The following is a 17,456-nucleotide window of genomic DNA, read 5'->3' as shown; positions in this document are numbered from 1 at the left end:
GTGAATGATCATAGTAGTTTTCTAGCTAGATTGAAGGTTAAAACTAGATGTGGCCAGAAAAGCTATTTGATTTGACACTGTCCATGTTGACCCACCAGTGTGTTTGATTTTATTTAATTACAGTAGTTGTCAACATTTAATTGGGGGAATTTATGTAATCTGGATTTCCAGTTTCTCTTCAAAGATCAGAAGGTCTGGCCACACCAGGCCCAAGATCCCATGAGGTAACAGTACTCCAGAGATATGAGCTGGGACATTCCTTAGGCAGAATATGTCTCTCCAGTTGGCAGCCCTCTCCATCTGATTCACTTTTTTTTTTTTTTGGGTGGGGACAGGGTCTCACTCTGTTGCCCAGGCTAAAGTGCAATCATAGCTCACTGCAGCCTTGAACTCCTGGGCACAAGAGATACTCCTGAGTAGCTAGGACTACAGATATGCACTTTTAAAATTTTTTTTATTTTTGTTTTATTTTTAGAGATAGGGTCTTGCTATGTTGCCCAGGCTGGTCTTGAGCTCCCGGCCTCAAGCAATCCTCTCACCTTAGCCTCCCAAAACACTGAGATTACAGGTGTGAGCCATCACACCTAGCTTTGGTTTGCCTTTTGTTTTGACATGAACTGCAGTGGGCCCCAAGGTAGAATAAATTGACATTTGCAACTTCTGGGTCAGAGTCTCAGTGGTAATTTGGTTGAACCTCCATGATTACTGTATACGACATACTCTATGATGCCTAGATTCTCTAGTCACCTTTCTCCTGAACTCTCAGCTGCCTCTCTACCATAGCTACTGCTGCAGCACATCTGCCACCCAAAGCCAACCACGTGGAGTCTCTGGCTCCTCCAGACACTTCTGGACTCACTGGAATGAGGCACCACGCTTCCCAAGTGGCTGCCAAAGAGGCTAGCTAGGTGGTGGTACCCACAAGGGCAGGTAAGTTAACTCCCACATGGAGAAGCCCAGTGCAATGGAAGACCAGAGATGAGCCAATAAATAAATTTCCTCTCCCTTCCTTCCTCTGCTGAACGATTTCAAGGTGTGGTTTCTCTGACCAGAGACATTCCACATGGTATAGTGGGTGCACCTGCCAACAAACTGTCTCCATGTCTTTAAGGCTGGCATGAAGCACTAGCCTGCACAGTAACTCACTACCTGGCACTACTTCTCCTCCTTTCCTGCCTCATTTTCCTTTCTTCTCATTGTCACTGTTGTGCACTGTACCTCCCAAATACAGGATTAGCATTTAGTGCTTGCCACAGGCTCTGTTTTCTAGAGAGTTCAAGATGAGATAATCATTTGCTCAACATGATGAACTATTTGAGCTTTCTCCAACCTATGCACTTCCTGAGCTTTCTCCAACCTAGGGTTTTGGGGAAGTCTGTTAGATTTTGTTTTTAGGATTATGGGTATACAGCTCATCCCCAATTCAAATCCCAGACCTAATGCCTTTTTTAAAATGAAGTAATCACTGATTGCACTAGCTAAAGGAGTTCTTTCCTTCCAGAAATTCTCGTAGCATTCTACATACATCTAACTTTTGAGTATTTATTTATTTATTTATTTATTTAATTTTTTTTGAGATAGCATCTTACTCTGTCACCCTGGCTGGAGTGCAATGGAGCGATCTCAGCTCACTGCAACCTCGGCCTCCTGGGTTCAAGCAATTCTCCTGCCTCAGCCTTCCATATAGCTGGGATTACAGTCGCCCACCACCACACCTGGCTAATTTTTGTATTTTTAGTAGAGACAGGGTTTCACCAGGTTGGCCAGGCTGGTCTCGAACACCTGACCTCAGGTGATCCACCTGCCTTGGCCTCCCAAAGTGCTGGGATTACAGGCGTGAGCCACTGTGCTCGGCCTAACTTTTGACATTTTTTTTTTCTCTGTGTTATGGGTCTTTATATTCTGTGCTTCAATTCGGGCCCTCACATTTCTTGTGGAAATCACTTCAGGGGTCTCCCATACTGCCTTATGGCTCCCGGGCCCAACACTGTCTTCCCCATAAGCCTTTGCATATGTTGTGCCCTCTGCCAACAATCTTCTTCCTTTTCCATTTTTGTCTCCAGTCAACTTCTATTCTATCTTTTCGTATCCTTTAAAGGAATTCAAGCATGGCCTCTTGGAGAAGCCATTCCAGACTCCCCTTCAGACTAGGTTACCCAGCCCTCTTTGGGGCCCCCACAAGTACTCTGTCCACATCTGTATTCCAACTCCATCAGTAGGGTGATTAAAGGTTTACTTATCTGTCATTTCCTAATTTTGAGTTCTCTGAGGCAAAAGTTGATATCATTTCTTTAATATAGCATCTGGAATATAATTCGCTATAGGTTTATGTAACAAATGAAACAATAAATAAATATTGCATCTCCTCTACTACACAGTCAAGGAAGTATGTCTGTTTCATCTTTGCATTTCAGCACCAAGTGCAGGACCTGGTAAAAGGTAGATGCTGAACAGTGTATTGAAAGAATGAATAAATTCACGATGTAAAAGAGAATTTGTCACTTAAGTCACCAAGTCACCTGGGGGAACACTGCCTTCTTTGGTGAAGAGACACCCTTAGACAAAGCTCTAATGAGGCTGACCAGCCACTCAAGCAGAAGGCAGCCACACTAGACATCTGGTTTCATTTCCTTTTACAAATTCTGTTGAATTGGCTAGGCATGGTGGCTCACACCTGTAATCCCAACACTTTGGGAGGCTGAGGTGGGTGGATCACCTGAAGTCAGGAGTTCGAGACCAGCCTGGCCAATATGGTGAAACCCCGCCTTTACTAAAAATACAAAAATTAGCCAGGTATGGTGGTGTTCACCTGTAATCCCAGCTACTCAGGAGGCTGAGGCACGGGAATTGCTTGAACCTGGGAGGTGGAGGGTGCAGTGAGCTGAGATCACACCACTGCACCCCAGCCTGGGCAACAGACTGAGACTCCATTAAAAAAAATTCTATTGAATTATAATGGAAAGCAACTGTTCCCTCCGCCTCCACCTGTACACAGACAGCCTTGCTCCTCAAAGGCAATTCCACCTGACTTCTGCCGGCGCACACTCCCTTTCTTTATGCTTTATGCTTTATGCTCTCTCCACAGTGGCCCTCTCTCAGTCTCTTGTAATCTTTATGTCTCCTTCCACCCATCTTCTCTGGGAGCAATGCATTGGCTTGTGATATTTGGAGGTAGCCTGGGATCCAACCAGCTCCCTGAGATTCCCCAAACTCCATTGTCAAAGTTGAGTGGTCTGGATGTAGCACAGAGCTGATGGACCTGAGGGGCCTTGGCTAAAGGGGATGGGGAATGACTTACCAATGGTGACCAACCAGGACCCGACGATGTTTCAGCAGAGGCCAGAATGCACATACAACAGTGTCTCCCCATCAATCTCACCAGGTTGACTCAAACTGACTTCAAGGACAAGAGAAGGAGCAATATGAGAAGAAAGAACAGTTATCCTTCTCGAACTTTTCGTCAATGCATCTATTAGCTAGTGCTATGTAACAAACTACCCCCAAAACTTACAGGCCAATAGCAATCTTTTTTTTTTTTTTTTTTTTTGAGACATGAGTTTTACTCTTGTTGCCCAGGCTGGAGTGCAATGGCGTGATCTTGGCTCACCACAACCTCCGCCTCCTGGGTTCAAGCGATTCTCCTGCCTCAGCCTCCGGAGTTGCTGGGATTACAGGCATGTGCTACCATGCCCAGCTAATTTTGTATTTTTAGTAGATACGGGGTTTCTCCATGTTGGTCAGGCTGGTCTCGAACTCCCAAACTCAGGTGATCTGCCCACCTCGGCCTCCCAAAGTGCTGGGATTACAGGCGGGAGACACTGTGCCCAGCCAGCAATCATTTATTTAGTTCATGATTCTGTAGGTCAGCTGAGTGATTCTTCTGGTTTTGGCTCTACTGGACTTCCCATGCCTCTGCAGACAGCTGGTGAATCTCCTGGTGTGGAATGATCCAGGATGGCCTCACGCATACAACTGAGAAGTGGCAGAAACAATGGAAAGACAATTGGGTCACATGTCTCTCATCCTTCAGCAGGCTAGCCTAGGTATAAGCACATGAAGGAAGGGCTCCAAGTACCATGAAAGAGGCGAGTTCCAGTGCACATTTGGGACCTTTTCTGCTGTCTCATTGACAAAAGTAAATCACACATCCAAACCCCATCCAAAGGGTGGAGAAACTGACTCTGCTTCTTGGTGGAGAAGCTCCTCTTGGTGGAGATTGCCAAGCGGCATGAATGTGGAGAAGGCAAGAATTTAAAACTTTTTTTTTTTTTGAGTTGGCATCTTACTCTGTCACCTAGGCTGGAGTGCAGTGTCGTGGACTCGACTCACTGCAACCTCTACCTCCCGGGTTCGAGCGATTCTCTTGCCTCAGCCTCCCAAGTAGCTGGGACTACAGGCACATGGCACCATGCCCGGCTAATTTTTTGTATTGTTAATAGAGATGGGGTTTCACTGTTAGCCAGGATGGTCTCGATCTCCTGACCTTGTGATCTGCCTGCCTCAGCCTCCCAAAGTGATGGGATTACAGGTGTGAGCCACCTCGCCTGGGCTTTTTTTTTTTTTTTTTTTTGAGACAGTCTCACTCTGTCACCCAGGCTGGAGTGCAGTGGCACAATCTCGGTTCGCTGCAACCTCTGCCTCCTGGGTTCAAGCAATTCTCCTGCCTCAGCCTCCTAAGTAGCTGGGATTACAGGTGCCTGCCCTGCTAATTTTTTGTATTTTTTGTAGAGATGGGGTTTCACAATGTTGGCCAGGCTGATCTCAAACTCCTGACCTCAGGTGATCCACCCACCTAGGCCTCCCAAATCTGAAATAACAGCCCTGGGCAAAGGCCCTTTGGCAGGAGTTGGTAAGGCAAGGGCAAGACAGAGGAAGAAGCTGTGGCCACAGCTTAGTATCTTGTTCAATTGAGTGATTGTGTGAGATGATTCCAAATTGCATCTCTTTGCTATTGGGAATGATAGTCACTGGCGATTTCCAGGGTAAGATGTTCTAGGATCGGGTACACATTGGGCACCACCTCCCAGCACAGCTCTCTCCACAGGCGCCCTCCTCTTTCAGGTCTCTGTCCAAATGCCACCTCCTTAACCAATCTTCCCCCACCCCATCTCATTCAGCTTTTTAATTTTCTTCATATCACTACTGCAATCTTTTCTTTTTCCAAAAATTGTTTTTAAAAAAACAAAACCACGAAATATAAATATATAAAATAATATTTACAAAATATATGTATGGCATAAAAAGTAACGATGCAATAAACATTCTCACACTTACTCCCCAACCCCTCCCCTGTGTCTGACCCTCTGCCATTCCATGTTCTTCCTCCTACCTCGCTGGAAACCACTATCCTAAGTTTCCGTTTATCATTTCCCTCCCCTGCCCTCCCCTCCCCTCCCTTCCCCTCCCTCTTTCTCTCTTTCTTTCTTTCCTTCCTTCTTTCTTTTCTTTTTCTTTTTTTTTTTTTGAGAGAGTCTTGCTGTGTCGCCCAGGCTGGAGTGCAGTGGCGCAATCTCAGCTCACTGCAACCTCTGTCTCCTGGGTTCAAGCTGTTCTCCTACCTCAGCCTTCCCAGTAGCTGGGATTACAGGCGTGTGCCACCACATCCAGCTAATTTTTTGTATTGTTAGTAGAGACAGGGTTGCACCATGTTGGCTAGGCTGGTCTCAAACTCCTGACCTCAAGTGATCCACCCACCTTGGACTCCCAAAGTGCTGGGATTACAGGTGTGAGCCACCATGCCCAGCCTATCATTCTCTTTTCAATATAGTTTTACCCTGTATAAGGTAGGACTATATTATTTGTACTCCTAAATAATGCATTGTGTACTTTTCCATATTTTAAAACTTTAGGGCCGGGCGTGGTGGCTCACACCTGTAATCCCAGCACTTTGGGAGGCTGAGGTGGATGGATCACAAGGTCAGGAGTTCAAGACCAGCCTAGCCAAGATGGTGAAACCCTGTCTCTACTAAAAACTACAAAAATTAGCCGGGTGCAGGCTGGGCGCAGTGGCTCACGCATGTAATCCCAGCACTTTGGGAGGCCGAGATGGGTGGATCACTTGAGGTCAGGAGTTTGAGACCAGCCTGACTAACATGGTGAAAGCCCGTCTCTACTAAAAATACAAAATATTAGCCAGGCGTGGTGGCGGGCGCCTGTAATCCCAGCTACTCAGGAGGCTGAGGCAGGAGAATTGCTTGAACCTCAGAGGCAGAGGTTGCAGTGAGCCGAGATTGCACCACTGTACTCCAGCCTGGGCGACAGAGTGAGACTCAGTGTGAAAAAAAAAAAAAAAAATTAGCCGGGTGTGGTGGCAGGTGCCTGTAATCCCAGCTACTTGGGAGGCTGAGGCAGGAGAATCGCTTGAACCTGGGTGGTAGAGGTTGCAGTGAGCCAAGATGGCGCCACTGCACTCCAGCCTGGGCGACAGAGTGAGACTCTGTCTCAAAAAAAAAAAAAACAAAAAAAAAACCTTTAGGCAAATGGAATCATTCTCTATGGATCCCCCTGCCCCCAGATTGAGCTGTTATTTGTAGCTCTAATTCTTTCATTTTCCCTGCTGTAATATATTCTTCTATATGCATTTACTCTCATTTTTTTTTTTAAAATCTACTCTTCTGTTTATGGACAGGTTATTCCTGCTTTCTCCCATTAAGAACAGTGTTGCATTACCTTACTGTAGACACTTGTTAATTACAAAAGAAAACAAATGAAGTAGGGAAAACAGACATCACCTTAATAAAGTGATCAAAAATTACCACAGACAAGGGGTGGGCATTATGTTATTTAGATTTTACACCTGAGACGGATGGCACATTGCTTCTATGGCATTCTAGCCAAAGAGCTTAACCTGAATTTAGTTATGAGCTTAATCTGAATTTAGTCATGAGGAAACATCAGGAAAACCTCAAATGAGGAACCTTTTATAAAGTTAACTGGCCTGTGTTCTTTAAAAAAAAAAAAAAAAGGCCAGGCGCGGTGGCTCATGCCTGTAATCCCAGCACTTTAGGAGGCTGAGGCAGGCGGATCATGGGGTCAGGAGTTCGAGACCAGACTGACCAATACGGTGAAACCCGTCTCTACTAAAAATACAAAAATTAGCCTGGCATGGTGGCACGGGTCTGTAATCTCAGCTACTCAGGAGGCTGAGGCAGGAGAATCACTTGAACCCTGGAGGTGGCGATTGCAGTGAGCTGAGATCATGCCATTGCACTCCTGCCTCTGCAGCAGAGCGAGACTCTGTCTCAAAACAAAACAAAAAACAAAGAAAAGACTTTGTTTTTTAGAGTGGTTTCAGATTCATAGCGAAACTGAGCGGAAACTACAGAGTTCAAATATACTCCATGACCCTACAACATGCGCAAGCTCCCCCACTGTCAACGTCTTGCACTAGAATGGTGCATTTGTTACAATCAATGAACCTACATCAACACATCGTTATCACCCAAAGTCCAGTTTACATTAGGGCTCACTCTTAGTGTTGTACATATTATGGATTTTAACAAATGTATAGCATATATCCACCATTATACTATCATACAGAATAGTTTCACTGCTCCAATAATCCTCTGTCCTCCACCCATTCATTCCTCCCTTTCCATAATTCTCAGCAAGCACTGATCCTTTTACTGTCTCCATAGTTTTGCCTTTTCCAGAAGGTCATTTGGCTGGAATCACACAGTATGTAGCCTTTTCAGATTGGCTTCTTTCAACCTAGTAATATGCATTTAAGACTTCTCCATGTCTTTTCGTGGCTTGATAGCTCATTTCTTCTTGACTTGGAATAAAATTCCACTGTGTGTATATACCACAGTTTATGTATCCACTTACCCACTGAAGGACATCTTGGTTGATTCCAAGTTATGGTAATAGTGAATAAAGTTGGTACAAACATCCACTTGCAGGTGTGTGCATAAGTTTTAACCCATTTGGGTAAATACCAAGAAGTGCAATTTCTGCATTGTATGAGTAGAGTATGCCTAGTTTTGTAAGAAACGGCCAAACTGTCTTCTAAAGTGTATGTACCATTTTGCATTGCCACTATCAATGAATGAGAGTTCCTGTTGCTCCACATCCTCATCAGCATGTGATGTTGTCAGTGTTTTGGATTTTGTAGTGGTATCTCATTGCTGTTTTGGCCTATATTTTTCAAAAATGACAATGGCATGACAAGAGAAGCCGAGGAACCAATTTAGAGGATATGAAATAGACTAGATGTAACAGTGATCATGGATGGACTGCATCCTAAGAGAAAAAAGTGCCATGAAAGACATAATTGCAACACCTCACAAAACTGGAAATGGAACATGATTAAAGTCTTCTATCAGTATTAAATTTCCTAAATTTGATTGTCTGGTAGATTCATTCTTAGGACATACATACTGAAAGACTAAGGGGTTGGGCACGGTGGCTCACACCTGTAATCCCAGCACTTTGAGAGGCCGAGGCGGGTAGATCACCTAAGGTCAGGAGTTCAAGAACAGCCTGGCCAACATGGCAAAACCTCATCTCTAGTAAAAAATAGAAAAATTAGCCAGGTGTGGTGGCGCGTGCCTGTGATCCCAGCTACTCGGGAGGCTGAGGCAGGGAGAATTGCTTGAACCCGGGTGGCGGAGGTTGCAGTGAGCCGAGATCGCGCCACTGCACTCCAGCCTGGGTGACAGGGTGAGATTCCGTCTCAAAAAAAAAGAAAGAAAAGAAAAGAAAAAAGACTAAGGGACCGTGGGCCTGATATATGCAACCTATTTCAAATGAATCAGAAAAAAATGCAAAGATAGAAATCTGGTATAACGTTAGCAACTTGTGAATCTTGATGAAGAGTATATAGGAACTTTTTGCACTGTTTTTGCAACTTTCTTGTAAATATTTCAAGATTTAAAAGTTTAAAGATTTTTTTAAAGTGCTGCCACTAACATTCCATCCATATTTTTTGATGCACACGCGCAAGCTTCTCCAGCATATTCCACCGAATGGTGTTGCAGATTCATAAGGTGTGCACATCTTCAACCTGACTAGCTATACAGTTTACAAAGTGCCACTGACATCCTTATTAATTTTATTTTTGCACCGTCTTTTTCTTTCACTAAAATTTAAGGTTGGGCAGTGCTATTAAAAGTGCAGCCCTTGGGCCTGCAGCATTAGCCTCATCAGGGTGCTGGTTAAACACACAAATCGTCAGACCTCCACCCCAGACTTTCTGAATCAGAAACTCTGGGGTCACAGCCCAGGAATCTTCGTTTTCACAAACCTCCAAGCGAATATAAAGATAGTAGATTATACAGACCGTAGGGCCGATCTATATAATTAGGGCCGCGTCGGCCTTGCAGGCGGGTCTCCAAGTGAATGAGCGGCAGAGCCCCATCACGCGCATCAGCCTGCGTGAACCAGTGCGCAGCGCGCCTTCCGCGGGCACCCTTCTCGGCGCTGGCAGCTGGCGCCCAGGTCCCCCGGCTGGGTGAGGAGGGGCGGCCGGACGGGGCGGGCCGGAGGCTGGCGTCCCCGCCCCGAAAGCATTCGGCCCGCCGCGTCGCACCGTCCTCTTTCCTTTCCTTCTCCCTCCCCTTTTCCCTTCCTTCCTTCCTTTGGCCGGGCGCGATGGAGCCGGGGCGCCGGGAGGCCGCGGCGCTGCTGGCGCTGCTGTGCGTGGCCTGTGCGCTGCGCGCCGGGCGCGCCCAGTACGAACGCTACAGCTTCCGCAGCTTCCCACGGGACGAGCTGATGCCGCTCGAGTCGGCCTACCGGCACGCGCTGGACAAGTACAGCGGCGAGCACTGGGCCGAGAGCGTGGGCTACCTGGAGATCAGCCTGCGGCTGCACCGCCTGCTGCGCGACAGCGAGGCCTTCTGCCACCGCAACTGCAGCGCCGCGCCGCAACCCGAGCCCGCTGCCGGCCTCGCCAGTTATCCCGAGTTGCGCCTCTTCGGGGGCCTGCTGCGCCGCGCGCACTGCCTCAAGCGCTGCAAGCAGGGCCTGCCAGCCTTCCGCCAGTCCCAGCCCAGCCGCGAGGTGCTGGCGGACTTCCAGCGCCGCGAGCCCTACAAGTTCCTGCAGTTCGCCTACTTCAAGGCAAGTCCGCCTCGCCCCGTCCCAGGCCCCGGCCCCGCCCCTGCCCCGAGCCAGCCTCCAGGCCCTGGCCCCGCCCCTGCGCCCGGGGTGGCGTTGCCTCTCCAGTTCTAGACCTGGCTCCCTCCCACCCAGCCCAGCTAAAGGTCTCCTCCAAATCCTGCCTCATTCATCTCAAGTAAAGATGAAAATGCCTTTCTTGAAGGGTAGCTCTAAGGCAGAGAATACGTACGCAGAACGCAGTACAGCGCCAGGCACCCAACAAAGTGCCTGATAAATGTTCTCTGTTATTTGAGGACAGACGCCTCTTTTCTGTATATACCATTAAAGTCGCCTTTTTTCTCAAGTGAGCGGTGACTTGCGATAATAAAGCAGAAGACCTGAGGAGCCGACTAGTACCTTTTATTTTTATTTTTTGTTGAGACAGGGTCTCACAGTTGCCCAGGCTGGAGTGCAGAGGCGCCATCATGGCTCACTGCAGCCTTGACCTCCTCAGGCTCAGGTGATCCTCCACCTCAGCCTCCTGAGTAGCTGGGATTATAGGCGCGCGCCACCACACCTCGCTAATTTTTTGGTATTTTTTGTAGAGACAGAGTTTCGCCACATTGCCCAGGCTGATCTCGAACTCCCGGACTCAAGTGATCCTCCCACCTCGCCTCCCAGAGTTCTGGGATTACAGGCGTGAGCCATTGCACCCAGCTGACTAGTTCCTTTTAAAGAGGATGAAATTGAGGCCAGGGAAGGGCAGGGACTTCTTGCAAGGACACATCCCTGCTTAAAGGGGAACTCGTGTACCGTGAGTCATCAGGATTGGCCCTCTCCGCTGTTTCTCTCGTTCATCTAGAATTTAACACAGTTCACTGCCTCCTTTTAATGGCTGCTTAAGTTCTCTCTGTGATTGCTGGCTAAAAATAGCCACAAATTGCAGTTTTCTATCCTATGGGTTCTTACTCCCAGGACCCACAAGTTTTAAGAATGGTTGAATTTCCTGTCACTAGATAAAGAGGCTCTAGCTTGGTGGGTCTTCACAGGGTTTGGCTAAAAGAGCCCTCTCAAAGCCCAGTTTCTACTTTCTCTGAGAAAGATTTTAAAAGGAATATATTGTGTTTTTTAAAATTACTACAAAAATAGATTCATGGCATATCCCAGACTCTTGAGGTAGAAGGTTTTTCTTGTTTTTAAACTTTGTTTTCAGTTTCTGGACTGCAAGATCTGTTTTTCAGATTTCCACCGAGACAGAGCCACGTGTGTGTTGTATTTCTATGAGCAATAAAATAACACAAAACCCCAAATAGGAGAAAAGCTGGGTTACTTCTATACTTCTATGCTTAGTTACAGTTTTATTTAAAGTATCAATTTTGCGAATGTTTGTTCTGGCAATTAAAAAAAAACAGTTTTAAAACAGGAGCAGGGAATGAGATTAATAAAATTCCAGAATGTTGAAAATGAGGGCTGGTTCATACGAAGCATCATTTTTTAAGCTAAAAATGACTTATCTAATTCTTTTTTTGTATAGCTTTTGGCAAATATGTTCTGAACCAAATTTAGGTCACATAATCAAGAGGAAAGCATTTTATTTTTAAACGTAGAGAATACTAGAAGCTCTGATTTCTTTAATATACAGATGAATTTGAACAAGTGATACAGGGAAGAGGGGAAGAACATTTTACTCAATGTGACCATAAGGCATGGGTTTTCTCCTTCATCATGGTGGCCCCAAAATGTTAGGATGGTCATAGCTGCTCTTCAAAACTCTTTACAGGTCTTGTAACAATCACTTAGTTGAAAGTAAAATTCTATCTATCTATCATCTATCTATCTATCTATCTATCTATCTATCTATCTATCTATCTGTTTTTTTGAGACACGGTTTCACTTTGTCACCCAGACTGGAATGCAGTGGCACGATCTCAGCTCACTGCAACCTGTGCCTCCGGGGTGCAAGCAATTCTTGTATCTCAGCCTTCTGAGTAGCTGGGATTACGGGCATGTGCCAGCACACCCAGCTAATTTTTGTATTTTTAATAGAGATAGGGTTTCACCATGTTGGCCAGGCTGGTCTCGAACTCCTAACCTCAAGTGATCCACCTACCTTGGCCTCCCAAAATGCTGAGATTACAGTCTGGGATTTGAACCACCATGCCTGGCCGCCATCTTAACATTTTGAGATCTCTTATAGGGCAGGAAAAAGCTAAGAATTTTATTAATAAATGTGAATGTTACTTAATTGTTTCAATGGAAGATATAACTGAAAAAGTAATTTTTGGTGGAGATATTGTATGGTTTATTTTTTCTCAATGATGTTTATGGCCTGGCATGATGTCTCATGCCTATAATCCCAGCACTTTGGGAGGCCAAGGTGGGAGGATCTCTTGAGCCCAGAAGTCAAGGCTGCAGTGAGCTGTGATCTTAACCACTGCACTCCAGCCTGGGTGACAGAACAAGACTCTTGTGTCAAAAAAAAAAAAAGAAAAAGTGATGTTTACGTCTTTAAACTCTGTTTATGGATAGAGAGGAAAAGACGGGTGGCAGGCACATACATTCTACCTGGCACCTGAAGGCTGGAGGTCTATATGAAGGTAGATAGTGCGCTGTGGCAGGACATGGGTAAATGTTACTCTGCTGTTCTGAGTTGCAGTTCTCTGTTTCAGTGATTAAGGAGAAATGCCTCAATTGATCACTGGAATAGCAATGGTGGGTTCTGACTGCCAGAGGGAGGCGAGGAGGCTTGGATGTGTGCTCTTGTAGAAAAGGGCTGTGCTACTGGTATGCAGCCTCAAGTGCATCATAGGTTTCTCGTCACCAGCCTACTCTAGGTCCATGTCATTAGCTTTCTTTTGGGTTCTCTCCACACTTACCATCTTCCATGAAAAACTCATTTTTCTCATAGGCCAAGCAAAAAGTAGGCCGGAGCACTTCATCAAATCCTTAATGACTGTTGAGCTCTGACCTGGACAGAGAACACTGACTCACAGGCACTCTTAACCCCAGGCCTTGCCTGGCTGTGGCCTCTATCTCCCCGGAACCACAGGGCCTGCCTCTATGTCATGGCTGATTTAGGGTGGCTCATGCTGGTGGCTGTGTCTCAGGAACCCAAGGCAAGGTGGTTCCCTCCATCCCTACCACCTTCTCCAAAATCTGCCTGGGGTCTGTCAGAGATTTAGTAGCCAAGATGTGTCTCCATGTTCCAGCTGCAGAGCCTGAGTTGAAGTAAATAAAATCACTCTTTTCTCTTCAGGAAGAGATTCCGTTTTGTAAAACTCACATCCTAGGTTAGAATCCTTAAAAATCCTACTCTGTGCCCCTCTTTCTTTTCTTTTCTTTCTTTCTTTTTTGAGACGGAATCTCGCTGTGTCACCCAGGCTGGAGTGCAGTGGTGCGATCCTGGCTCACTGCAACCTCCGCCCCCTGGGTTCAAGCGATTCTCCTGCCTCAGCCTCCCGAGTAGCTGGGATTACAAGCACCTGCCACTGTGCCCAGCTAATTTTTGTCTTTTTAGTAGAGACGGGGTTTCATCATCTTGGCCAGGCTGATCTTGAACTCCTGACCTCGTGATCCACCCACCTCGACCTCCTAAAGTGCTAGGATTACAGGCATGAGCCACTGCTCCTGGCCTCTGTGCCCCTCTTTCTAAGTGCTCTTCTGAGAATTAGTGACTCTAATTTCATTGGCAAATGCTTTAAAAGGCAGCATTCATACCCTCTCCCTTCCTTCTAGCCGAAGACTAGCTTTTTTCCGGCCAGGAGTGTGAAGCTTTCTATAGGGCTGTTTTAAAGGCAGCCCTGCCACAAGCCACTGATTGGCATTCCCAAAACATCAGCATTGACATCTGGGAGTCTGCCCTCATCACCACCCACCACTTCTCTGATGTGGCCACTGCCGTTGTCTCAAAATGACTTGGTTCCAATTCTGGGGCAATTCGGTACAGATATATGCCACCCTATGACTCTTAGAAATCTAGGGTATACCAAATATTCCTTTATTTTCTCTGTCTAAACCGAATTCCCTAATCCTGCCTTGGAGCGTCCCTCTGGATTGGCTGAATCTCTGTGCACACGCACAGGTGCCTGCCCTTCTCCCTACCAGGTTGTGCCAAGAGTCCATCAGCGTGGGGGGCCCTCTGGTTGGTGGTCATGAGTCCTCACAGGGAGGCCTCTGCATCCTTATTTTGCTTGCCCTCCTGAGGGCCCCCTATAACATACTTGTTCTTCCTGAGGACCTCTGCCCTCTTGTACACTGCTGATAAGTGCCAGCCCTGAAGCTTCGGGGCCCACAGGCCTGCTGCTCCCACAGATCCCAAGGGAAACTTTTTTCCTAGCCTGGGAGATTCCCTTTCTCCCTCTTCTTCTTCCAGGCCAGTCAGCTTCTTCCTGCAGCTCCTCTCCAATTTCTTTCTGCCCTCAAACCTGTCAGGCACTTTTGTGAGCGCAGGTTTTTTTCAAGTGAATAATTTGCTGGTTCTGACCAGACATCTTCCTCCCCTGAGGCACTGAAACTCAGAATCATTGGCCCCTTCAATGGAGAGAAGACAGAGGGGAAAAGAGAGGAAAATGTGAATTAATTTTATTGTATTTTATGGTCATAATGTCATTATGTTCAAATCACAGATACTTATCGTGTCCTGCCTTGTCCTGAGGACTCTGTGAGGCACCAGGAATCCAGACAATGAATGACACACAGCTGGATCCCCCGAGGATCATAGTCTGATGGGGGAGATAGACATACCACTGAGATTGCAGGGTGGCATAAAATGCAGGAAGACAGAACCCAGAACTAACCCAACAGAGAAGCTCTTAATAGAGGCCACTAGGAGACAGGAAGAACTTAACAGAATATATGGTTCATGCAGGTGGGGATTTTTTTTCCCCCGTTTTGCTTATTGTTATAGACCCACAACCTAGAAATTGTACTCTTATAATATGACATTTATTTGCTGCGTGAATGGATGAATAAGTGAGGAGGTGGTGGAGTCATTGAGAATGTTAGCAGAAGGTCTGTGGGGGATTTGGGAAAACAATATATTTGTCAAGGTTCCAGTGGAAAAGATTTGGTGCAGTCATATTGGGTAATTGGAGGAAAGTTTAAGAAGGTGGTTATTTACAAAGGTGTGTGCAGTGCATGGGGAATCCACAAGAGATAGTGTTCTGCCGCAGGAGTGATAGCAGTGGGATATGACCAACCCTAGGCCAAAAGGGGCAGGGGAGAGAGCAATGATTGAAACCAGGAAGGAGGGAGACTCTATGGAGAGGGTCACCTGGAGAAGAGCTGTGACCTTCAATTAAGGGACATAGCAGCCCAAGATGACTGTGCAGGGAGGGAACCAGGAAATGAAATAACACGACCTTACTCTCTTCCCTTCCTCAGTCACCTACTGGGGCTCCTCATGGGTGAACCTCTTTGGAAGCCAGAGAGCGAGGGAGTCTGTTGTTATAGTCCACACAGGCCAGCCTCCTGGGCACGTAGCCAGTGCAGAGTAGATTGGGAAAGGCAGACCGAGGCCATCCAGACAGTTGCTTTCAAGAAATCAGCACTTGTCTCACAGTGCCTGGACTTGGTCTTGAGGGGCCCCGGAGTCACGGAAACTTTAGCTGGAAAAGTCATAGCAACACAAAGTTTCTGAAGGACTAAGCAGATATTCTTGTCTTAGGAAAATTAGCACTCAGCATCCGTGGAGTAGCTTTTATGTTCTTTGTCCTTTCAGGCAAATAATCTCCCCAAAGCCATCGCAGCTGCTCACACCTTTCTTCTGAAGCATCCTGATGACGAAATGATGAAGAGGAACATGGCGTATTATAAGAGCCTGCCTGGTGCCGAGGACTACATTAAAGACCTGGAAACCAAGTCATATGAGGTATATTTGGATTTTTATGTGGCAGTTAGTGGCAACCTGGACTGTTAAAGAAATGTCTCTCCATAAGCAGCTGCTGATAGCTAAGGACCTCTAGTGATTTTTGGTGACATTTGCTGAATATTATGACAATAGAAATGATTGACTTTTAGCACAAAGTGATCCATTTAATAATGACATTTTGTATGCCATGATGATTTTTTTTTTTTTTTTTGAGACGGAGTCTTGCTCTGTCCCCCAGGCTGGAGTGAGTGCAGTGGCGCGATCTCGGCTCACTGCAAGCTCCGCCTCCCAGGTTCACGCCATTCTCCTGCCTCAGCCTCCCAAGTAGCTGGGACTACAGGCGCCCGCCAACACATCCAGCTAATTTTTTGTGTTTTTAGTAGAGACAGGGTTTCACCGTGTTAGCCAGGATGGTCTCGATCTCCTGACCTCGTGATCCGCCGGCCTCGGCCTCCCAAAGTGCTGGGATTACAGGCTTGAGCCACCGCGCCCGGCCAATGCCGTGATAATTTTAAAAGCCATGTTCCCTTTAAATGCTACATTTTAGAAACATGGTCATTTAATCATTTAGTTTTAAGAGGGTAGATTAAAGACATATCTTGGAAATCATCTAAAAATGACCAGGAACACAAGAAATAGAAACAAAAATCTCCAGTTTTGATGAAATGAGAAGGCATATATTTTTATACACACATGCACACAAACACACCCTAAATATATTAAGGTAGAAAATAAATACGAGTTAGGAAGGCTGATGTGACAGAATAGAGGATACTTAAATCTGCGCATCTATGAAGAAGAGTTTTGATGAGAATTAGTCATAAGAACAACAATAAGAAAGAACGATCTCGCCCTTTTGAGCACTCACTATTGTCAGGGTCTTCTGGAACTCAGGCACTGGGGGCCTGGGTAGCAAGCAAGGGCAGGGCATTGTTGAAAACGGGGATTTGGCTGGGCACGGTGGCTCACGCCTGTAATCCCAGCACTTTGGGAGGCCGAGGTGGATGTATCACCTGAGGTCAGGAGTTTGAGACCAGCCTGGCCAATATGGTGAAACCCCGTCTCTACTAAAAATACAAAAATTAGCTGGGCGTGGTGACACATGTCTGTAAACCCAGCTACTTGGGAGGCTGAGGCAGGAGAATCACTTCATCCCGGGAGACAGAGGTTGCAGTGAGCTGAGATCATGCCACTGCACTCCAGCCTGGGCGACAGAGTGAGACTCTATCTCAAAAAAAAAAAAAAAAAAGAAAATGGGGATATGTGGAAAATATCCACTAGGAGCTATAGTTCCCAAGGCCTGACCACAGGGTTTTCTGTAGAGTGATCAGACCGCAGGCTCACTTTTTGACTGCTAGGGAAAATGTATGTGTGGAAGTCTCTTTTTGGGGGTATCTGTCAGTTTTCCAGGGAAGACTTTCACCAGCCTTCTGCAGGGCTGGTGGGGTGCACATACTCCTCTGCTGGTGTCTGAGAACCAGTGTGGGGAGAAGGACGGGGTCGCCCGGGTGAGTAGGAAGACTTCACCCGCTTCCTGACTTTTAGC

At 46.5% G+C, this 17,456-nt stretch overlaps 2 protein-coding genes across 2 annotated transcripts in view; one reads left to right on the top strand and one right to left on the bottom strand.

The window, feature by feature from the left end:
- GLB1 (galactosidase beta 1) overlaps positions 1-3,453 on the bottom strand; it is a 113,686-nt gene extending 110,233 nt beyond the window's left edge. Inside the window, exon 1 of the mRNA XM_030812220.1 lies at positions 3,299-3,453. Within this exon, the coding sequence (XP_030668080.1) occupies positions 3,299-3,370 (72 nt within the window). The 5' untranslated portion in view covers positions 3,371-3,453. The remainder of the gene's footprint in view (positions 1-3,298) is intronic.
- A 5,877-nt stretch (positions 3,454-9,330) lies between these two features.
- The window catches only part of CRTAP (cartilage associated protein), a 33,996-nt gene continuing 25,870 nt past the window's right edge, over positions 9,331-17,456 (top strand). Inside the window, exons 1-2 of the mRNA XM_003256829.4 lie at positions 9,331-10,062; positions 15,761-15,910. Coding sequence (XP_003256877.2) covers positions 9,340-10,062; positions 15,761-15,910 — 873 coding nt within the window. The 5' untranslated portion in view covers positions 9,331-9,339. The remainder of the gene's footprint in view (positions 10,063-15,760; positions 15,911-17,456) is intronic.

The sequence above is a fragment of the Nomascus leucogenys genome, chromosome 4 (assembly GCF_006542625.1).
Source record: "Nomascus leucogenys isolate Asia chromosome 4, Asia_NLE_v1, whole genome shotgun sequence".
In the NCBI taxonomy this organism is placed as follows: Eukaryota; Metazoa; Chordata; class Mammalia; order Primates; family Hylobatidae; genus Nomascus; species Nomascus leucogenys.
Note: the sequence above shows the minus strand (reverse complement) of the source record. Positions and strands in the feature narration are given on the sequence as shown.